This window comes from Amblyraja radiata, chromosome 7 (assembly GCF_010909765.2).
Source record: "Amblyraja radiata isolate CabotCenter1 chromosome 7, sAmbRad1.1.pri, whole genome shotgun sequence".
Classification (NCBI taxonomy): domain Eukaryota; kingdom Metazoa; phylum Chordata; class Chondrichthyes; order Rajiformes; family Rajidae; genus Amblyraja; species Amblyraja radiata.
The window spans coordinates 8361250-8370203 of record NC_045962.1 but is presented as its reverse complement, the minus strand read 5'-3'; the positions used below and the strand labels follow the sequence as shown (position 1 = coordinate 8370203).

The 8954-nt window shown below is 43.1% G+C and overlaps 1 protein-coding gene across 2 annotated transcripts in view; it reads right to left on the bottom strand.

Moving 5' to 3' along the window:
* Window positions 1-565: 565 nt before the first annotated feature.
* Window positions 566-8954, bottom strand: part of b3galt1 (beta-1,3-galactosyltransferase 1) — an 80182-nt gene continuing 71793 nt past the window's right edge. For both annotated transcript variants that reach the window (XM_033023652.1, XM_033023653.1), the window contains exon 4: window positions 566-4509. In XM_033023652.1, the coding sequence (XP_032879543.1) occupies window positions 3332-4312 (981 nt within the window). In that variant the 5' untranslated portion in view covers window positions 4313-4509 and the 3' untranslated portion in view covers window positions 566-3331. The remainder of the gene's footprint in view (window positions 4510-8954) is intronic.

Below are 8954 nucleotides of genomic sequence, written 5' to 3'. Positions count from 1 at the left end.
GGTCTCATTTTGTTTCAGCCGCCCTTCTCACTCTCTGAATCATTGTGAATTAACCGAAGAAAGACTGAGCTGAAGATGATGCTGAGGTACAACAATCTCCACAATGGTGTGATTGTCCTTATTTGGAGGGTAACAAGAGTGAAACTGTTGCACCCCATTTTAACGCCGTTAGAATGTCTGGATCTCAATTACCAAGGATCATTTTTAGATTGTTGGAGCCAATGGGGAAGACATAGAAATGATTAATATTGTTTACAAATTCATTGGTTTTTATTTTTGGAATTGCAAGTCAATTGGACAACTGTTTAAAAAAGTTAAATTCTTTTTTTAAAAAACCCGACAACTATAATGACAACTTTCAATGACTACAAAAGTTAATATTTGGAATTTATGAGTAACTTTCATTTCTAATATGTTAGCATTAAAGCTGTTTTGGCACATACTTAACACATATCACCAATAGAGAGTGATCCAAACGTAATGTGGTAATTAAATTAAACATTCCGCAATGATTGAAATATTACTTTCATAAAATCACTAAAAATTAACTTTTCACATTTTTCTGCTATTGCCTGATATTTATTTTGTATACATAACTTGTAATATAATACAGTAATAAATTTGTACAGGTTTTAATTGTCTGACGCATTTTTAATGTTGCATTACTTATTTTCAACAATGATTAGCGAGGTTGTGATCCGGCATAATGTAGCAATTAAGATTTTAATCACAGTCATTTATGTTATCAGTTAATACCAAGTGCAACTCTTAATAGATGTTACCTTAAAATTACACTTGCTTTTGTAAGGTACACTGGAGCATTCGATTCCAATCATTTACTGAATAGAAATCTACAGACAATCAACTAAATTAATTCATTGAGGATCTTTTGCAAATAATTAAATAAGAGGTAACATTTTGTAGAATTGCCAAGAAACTCCCTTGCTGGTGGACGTTTATAAACTTAACCACAAATGGAAAGAAAAATAATTAAGTAATGAAAGAATTAAGTGTATAAAAATCATGAGAGGAATAGATCGGGTGGATGCACAGAGTCTCTTGCCCAGAGTAGGGGAATCGAGGACCAGAGAGGACAGTTTAAGGTGAAGAGAATTTTTTTTTAATAGGAATCTGAGGGACAACGTTTTCACATAAAGAGTGGTGGGTGTATGGAACAAGCTGCCAGAGGAGGTAGTTGAGGCAGGGGCTATCCCAACAGTTAATCAGGTACATGGATCAGGTACATGGATTGGTACATGGACAGGTTTGGAGGGATATGGACCAAACGTGGGCAGGTCGTACTAGTGTACCTGGAAAATGTTAGCCAGTGTGGGCAAGATGGGCCGAAGGGTCTGTTTCCACGCTGTATCATTCTATGACTTTAATAATGACTTTATTTGTCTCACTGAAGAAATAGATTAATATTCTGACTGGAAACATTAATAATAAATATACAAACAAATATGCTGAAAACATCAGTTTTAATTACCAATAAACCTAATTTGTTTGCTATAAAATAATAGTAAATTTTAAAGCTTAACAAAAAGGAATACTTTGTGTTAACCAACTGTGCTTGTAGTTTGTCATAAAAACCTGCCTTTAGACAAGCCTAAATTTGCAGTACGAAACACACCATTTGAAAAATCATCTGTGTGAAAGAATGGACACAAAATATAGCATTTAGTTGACACTTTCATTACCTTTTTTGAAACAGTCAAAATGTACAACAGATCTATTTTACATATGAGATGAATACATTTACTGAGTTTCATTAATGATACCACACCATTTTACAGCAACTCTAGATTTCGTTTAGTTTTGTTTGTTCAACTCCAGTTTCTTTGTATAATTGGATATAATTTACTATGCATGGCTAAAATATACACTCAAACTCAAAAAGGAAAAGCTACAATTCAACCACGTCAGTACAGAAAACCAGCCTTCTGAACGAACACTTTACTGAAATAGTTATTGAATCATTAAAATCTGTGCTCTTTTTGAAAACATTTAGTACATAGTATTACATCGGAACACTACTGCACATTGCAATCTGATGAAAGGTTACCCACCTGAAACATTAACTTTATTAGTCAGTTAGCTAGTTCAGCAACATCCTCTCACATCACCCATTCCCTCTCTCCACAGGTGCTGCCTGTCCCGTTGAGTTACTCCAGCATTTTGTGTCTATCTTCGATTTAAACCAGCATCTGCAGTTCTTTCCTACACATTAACTTAATTTCTCTCTCCACAGATGCTGCCTGAACCATTGGGTGTTTGTCGAATTTTTAGCTCCGGTTTCCAGCATCTGCAGTATTTTTTTTTGCTTTTGAGTTATGAAGGATATGCAAGCAATGACTGAACATTCACTTCCACTGTCGAAGGCATGTTGTGTTTCAATGTTCAATGATGCACACAATCTTAATTTCGCATCGACACCAACTATTTTCAGCTTGATGAGAGAGCCCGAGTAACATGTTGGCAATTTAAAAAAAAAACATTTGTCCTGTCAATACATTAACAGCAGTTTTAACATTATACAAAGCTAAATGTTTTCTTATATGCATATATACAATGTCACCATTAAAATCACCTGATCAACCCACTGCTTAAAAACCTCTTTTCACACTATGATAACTAAATATGTCATTTAAATTCACATTGAATGCATTAAAGTGCAGATTTTATATTTAATTGCACTGAATTGATAATATGCTGTTCGGCAAAACTTCAACCAGATGCACTATAGGTAATGCATTCAAGGCAATTAGACACAATTTTGTAAAGTAAGTTAGTAATGTCTATTTAAAATTAAATAAATATGAAAGCCAGGCATGTATTTATCTGCAAGTCTTGTATTTCAAATCCACACTCTCTCCCGCACTGAGAATATCCAGCTTTCCCATCCTGACGTAATTAAGATGCAATAGCTAGTTCTCAAGAGGGAAGTTTAAGGTGGGAACCTTGGCAATTGCACATTCCTCAAGCAAGTTATAACTAACTATACAAGTGATAAATGTATAATGAATAGATATCACCTTCAGCAATAGCTTTAATGTTTGTGGATGCTTATATGGTTTTGTTTCCAAACATGAAGTGAAGCAGAGCTAACTAGATTTAAATCAGACAGTACCAATGAACATGTCATTCATTTCCTACTGGTGATAGCAGTTACAGTTGTTATCTGCGAGATTAACATTTTACACCTCTGAGGGAATGAGTCGTTTAGTTACTTGTTGGCTGTGGAAACAATCTCCCCTTCATTCGCGATCAATCGATGCAGATTGTTGATCAGAAACTGAGCGGCAATTAGAAACCCTTTGATATGTTCCACTTAGCAACGGAGGTGTTTTTTGCTTGCCATCTCGTTCCAGATTCTCTGCATCTCTTCGGGAGAGATCTGGTGCACAGTAATGACCCTGCGATATCTACAGAGACTGTAGGAGACCTTCCAGTGATTGAAGCCACTGTTCTGAAAGGGATGGATGCCGAGCTTCCTCAGGCAAAGCCCGACATAGACATCCTCGAGATGAAGTATCCTGGTGTGGAGAGATGTCTTATAAATAGCTTCAGCTACATCTGTAGAAAAGACGTAACCCGTCCCAGAACAGAAGGGAGGGTAGTTGTTGTCCGGGTAGACATCTCGGGACATGTACCACTTGCTACGGACATCCCGGATCGGGCCTCCGTTGATAACGTACCCAGTGAAATATCTCCTCCGCGGTTTGGTGTTGGGCTTGAGCAGCTTGTAGATCAGGTTGTCCATGTTGACAAAGATGTCACTGTCAGTCTTCATCACGTACTTGGCTTTGGAACAGAAGGTGGCCACCCACTTCAGCCCCATGACCGTTTTCAGCGTGAGGTTGTGATAGGAGTCGGCAAAGTCCTCCACCACGATGTCGTGGAAGATCTGGCTCTCCTGCTCCACCATCTCGTTCAAGATATGGTCGGCGTTCCTCCCCAGCAGGAACAAGGTGACCAGCTCGATGCCCTTGAAGTTGTTCTCGTCTCCCCAGGTCTCCCTGATCGCCTGCCGGGCGTCGAACTCCTTGTGCGTGGTGCTGACCAGGATCACGAGGAAGGGGTTGATGGGCTCGCATTTGTTGGGCTCGTTGATAAGGTAGTTGAAGTTGTGTGGGTTCAGGGAACGGGTTCGGATGTTGGTGAAGTTGAAGTCCTTCTTCTCGACGATCATGCGCGAAAACGAACTGTGTGCCACGAAGGTCGACGAGGGTCGGGTGGCACTCAGGTACCAGAGCGCACTGGCCCAGCAAACCACGGTTAGAAAGTACAGGCAGGAGACTTTGGAAGCCATGCTAACTGCCCTCTCACATCACGTCACATATCAGGGAACATGCCGCACAAATCAAAGAGTCCGTTGCGGATGCTGGCGAAATCACAGTGGGCAGTAAGTCGTTCAAGGACATTCTATCATTCTGCTCAGGCAGGGATCCCTGCTCACATGCTGCAAGGTTCCTCCAGGATGTTGCATTGGTACAGCTGCACAGAAAGCTGGAGGTGGGATGGGGGGGGGGGAGGGAAACAGGAAAGTGCCCATCAACAGATCAAACTACACAACCCGTCCCGATCTGTCATTAAAACAGTGGCGCAGCCGGTAGAGCTGCGGCCTCACAGCGCCAGAGACCCGGGCTCGATCCTGACCTCGGCTGCTGTTTGTGTGTGTGCAATTTGCATGTTCTCCCTGTGACCACGTGGGTTTTCTCTGGGTGCTCTGGTTTCCTTCCACACTCCGTAAGCGGTAAAATTTAGTAGCCTAATTGGCTTTGGTATATTTGTAAATTGTTCCTAGTGTGTAGGATTGTGTGAGTGTGTGAGGATGGCTGGTCTGCGCTGACTTGGTTGGCATAAGGTGCAGAATTAGGCCATTCGGCCCATCAAGTCTACTCTGCTATTCAATCCAGGTTGATCTATCTCTCCATCCTAACCCCATTCTCTTGCCTTCTCCCCATAACCCCTGACACCTGTACTGATCAGGGCCGGTTTCCTTGCTGTATCTCTAAACTAAACTAAACCATGTGGGTTTTCTCCGGGCGTTCCTGTTTCCTTCCCCATCCCAAAGACATCTACACTTCACGCTGCCTCGGCAAGGCCAGCAGCGTAATCCAGGCTCAGTCTCACCCCGGCCACTCCCTCTTCTCCCCTCTCTCATCAGGCAAGAGTTACAGAAGTGTGAAAACGCACACCTCCAGATTCAGGGACAGTTTCTTCCCAGCTGTTATCAGGCAACCGAACCACCCTACCACCAACTAGAGAGCGGTCCTGACCTCCCATCCACCTCATTGGAGACCCTTGGACTATCTTTAATCGGACTTTATCTTGCACTAAATGTTATATATTTTACCCTGTAGCTGCACACTGTAGGTAGATGCCTTAATTGTAATCACATACAGTCTTTCCGCTGACCGGATAGCACTGTACCTCGGTACATGTGACAATAAACTAAACTAAACTAAACTAAGCACTCTGTAAATTGCTCCTAGTGTGTAGGGAGTGAATGAGAAAGTGGGATAACATAGAACGCATGTGAATGTGTGATCAATGGTTATCAGTAGATAGATGAGCCTATTTCCACGCTGCATCTCTAAACTAAAAACTCACATATCTGGCAAGACCCTCTGTGAACAATACCATCCAAGTCTAAGGTGCCACTTTTAAGGAAAGGTCTGAAAATGAACTGTGTCCGACAAAAGTGGACGGGGACCGTGATGTTTTCAAGTATCACGGACCAGCTGCCCAGAAAACAGCTGTTAAAATATATATACAGGTGACTGGAGTCAACAACATACCCAGAGGTGCGAGAGTTGCATTGTTAAAACCAAATTGCAATAATATCAATCCTTCCCAAGGTGGGCCAGACGACCTGTTTCACTGTGTACCGCCCGATGGACCCAGAATACCATGATCAACGTTCATAATGAAGATGTTAAGCTTCTCTCTGACCCACAGGAAGGGTAGAAATAATGTTTCCTCCACTGTAGTCATCAAAATGGTCATAAGGTCATAAGTAATAGGACTAGAATTAGGCCAATCGGCCCATCAAGTCATTCAATCATGTCTGATCTATCTCTTCCTCCTAACCCCATTCTCCTGCCTTCTCCCCATAACCTCTGACACCGGTATATTGAGTCAATCAATATAGACACCTGTACTGATCAAGAATCCTTCTATCTATGCCTTAAAAATATCCACTGACATGGCCTCCACAGCCTTCTATGACAATGAATTACACAGATTCATGGCACTCTGGAGTCAATCTAATCTATCTATATACTTGATGGGCACTCGTCCGTCGTCAATACATGTCTCACAGTTCATTATATGTTATTTATTCCTATTTGAAGATCCGTTTGTCTGCCCTTAATTCATCTGCTATACCTGAGTCCTTCCTAATGTCATCTATTCAGGTCAGTTGGAGCCAGGCTGAACTTCAGAATTTAGAGGCCCAAGAGACAGCATTGGTCATTGGAGCCACACACAAAGTGCTTGAGGAACTCTGTTGAGGGAGTGGACAGACACTGTTTTGGGTCAGGATCCTTAATTGACTGATTTGAGGATACAGCATGGAAACAGGCCCTTCAGCCCACTGAGTCCAGGCCGACCATTGGTCACCCGTTCACACTAGTTCTATGTTATCCCACTTTCTCATTTACTCCCCATTGATGAAGGAAATGTAGAATGGTTCACTGTTGGCTGAGGGGAAGGTGACAACGAGGCATACAAACAGTAACATTTAATCAGGAGGACAGTGAAACTAGTTGGAGAACTAGGATGGGGAAGGGACAGAGAGAGAGGGAAAGCAAGGGTTACTTGAAGTTAGAAAAATCTAGGGGGCGATTTACAGAGGGCCAATTAACTTACAAACTGCCAAGGCAAATTCCTTGTATGTATACATACTTGGCTAATAACATGTATTCAATTCATTTCGATTCAATTCAACCTGTACTGTATGTCTTTCGGATGTGGGAGGAAACCAGAGCACCAGGAGGGAAGCCACGGGGTCACAGCGTGGAACATGCAAACCCTACACAGACAGCATCCGTAGTCAGGATCAAACCCGGGTCTCTGGCGCTGTGAGGCAGTGACTCGACCAGCTGCGCCACCGTGCCGCCATGATCAGACTTCAGACGAGTCCGAACTTTTTGCTCTACATTTAATAAAATTCCATGCGATTCATTTCTCATTATCTGCGTAGAGTCATCCACAAAGAATAATCAGACATTCAGAAAAGTCTATTTGCCGTTCTTAATCATCAGCTATTTTGGATCTGACAGTTTTCAATCCAGAGGTGAGATCAGCTGGTAGGAAGCTCCTGTTGCAGCAAACATTCACACCGCTTCATGTGTGAACTGTGATACTTTTAACAGTGACATTTTTAATCTTTTAATAAATTGTTACCAGACATCAGTTTGCCACCATTCATTAGCTGCATGCTTCGGTTTCCAAGTTCACATCTTCCAATCCCTCCATACTGATTATTGCGGGTGTCAGGGGTTATGGGGAGAAGGCAGGAGAATGGGGTTAGGAGTGAGAGAGAGAGATGCACAGAGTCTCTTGCCCAGAGTAGGGGAATCGAGGACCAGAGGGCATAGGTTCAAGGTGAAGGGGAAAAGATTTAGTAGGAATCTGAGGGGTGACTTTTTCACACAAAGGGTGGCGGGTGTATGGAACAAGCTGCCAGAGGAGGTCGTTGAGGCAGGGACTATCCCAAACTTTACGAAACAGTTAGACGGATACATGGATAGGACAGGTTTGGAGGGATATGGACCAAACGTGGGCAGGTGGGACTAGTGCAGCTGGGACATGTTGGCCGGTGTGGGCAAGTTGGGCTGAAGGGCCTGTTTCCACGCTGTATCACTCTAGGACTCTATGAGATAGATCAGCCATGATTAAATGGCGGAGTTGACTAGATGGGCCAAATGGCTTCATTCTGCTCCTATCACTTATGACCGTACTCTGACCCCTTTACATCTCCCCTCTCCTGCAGTATAGGGGTATCTGAGATACAAGTGCTCCCCCACTTTTGGCCACCTTCCCACCTCCACCCCAAAACGCCTCCATCATTGCTAGCTGTTCACCAGCTCTCAAGACCATGAGCTCAAAAACCTCTCACCCGCCCCCCCAAATATCTCGACCTATCTATCCTTACAGGATTTATATCAACTTCTACAGATGCACCACAGAAAGGCAGCACGGTGGCGCAGCAGGTAGAGTGGCTGCCTCACAGCGCCAGAGACCCGGGTTAGATCCTGATTACCGGTGCTGTCTGTAAGGAGTTTGTACGTTCTCCCCGTGACCACATGGGTTTTCTCCCGAATCTCTAGTTTCCTCCCACACTCCAAAGACGTACAGGTTTGTAGGGTAATTAAGTTGTCCCTAGTGTGTATAGAATAGTGTGCGGGGATCGCTGGTCGGCGCAAACTCAGAGGGACGAAGGGCCTGTTTCTACGCTGTATCTCTAAACTAAACTAAACTAAACTAAAACATTTTATCAGGATGCATCTCAGCTTGGTTTGGGAACAGCTCCATCCAAGTCCACGAGAAATTGCACAGAGTTTTGCCCGCAGCCCAGACCATCACACAAACCAACCTCCCTTCCATTGACCCCATCTACACCATGCTGCCTCGGCAAGACCACCAGCATAATCATGGACCCTGGTCACTCCCTTTTCTCCACTCTAACCATCAGGCAAGAGGTGCAGAGGTGTGAAAATGCACAAGTCCAGATTCAGGGACAGTTTCTTCTCAGCTGTTATCAGGCAACTCAGGAAATCAGGAAAGTGTCCTGAAGGAATGGTAAACCTTGCCCAGCCGGGATTGTTGTTATAGATACATAGATACATAGACACATAGAAAATAGGTGCAGGAGTAGGCCATTCGGCCCTTCGAGCCTGCACGCCATTCAATATGATCATGGCTGATCATCCAACTCAGTATCC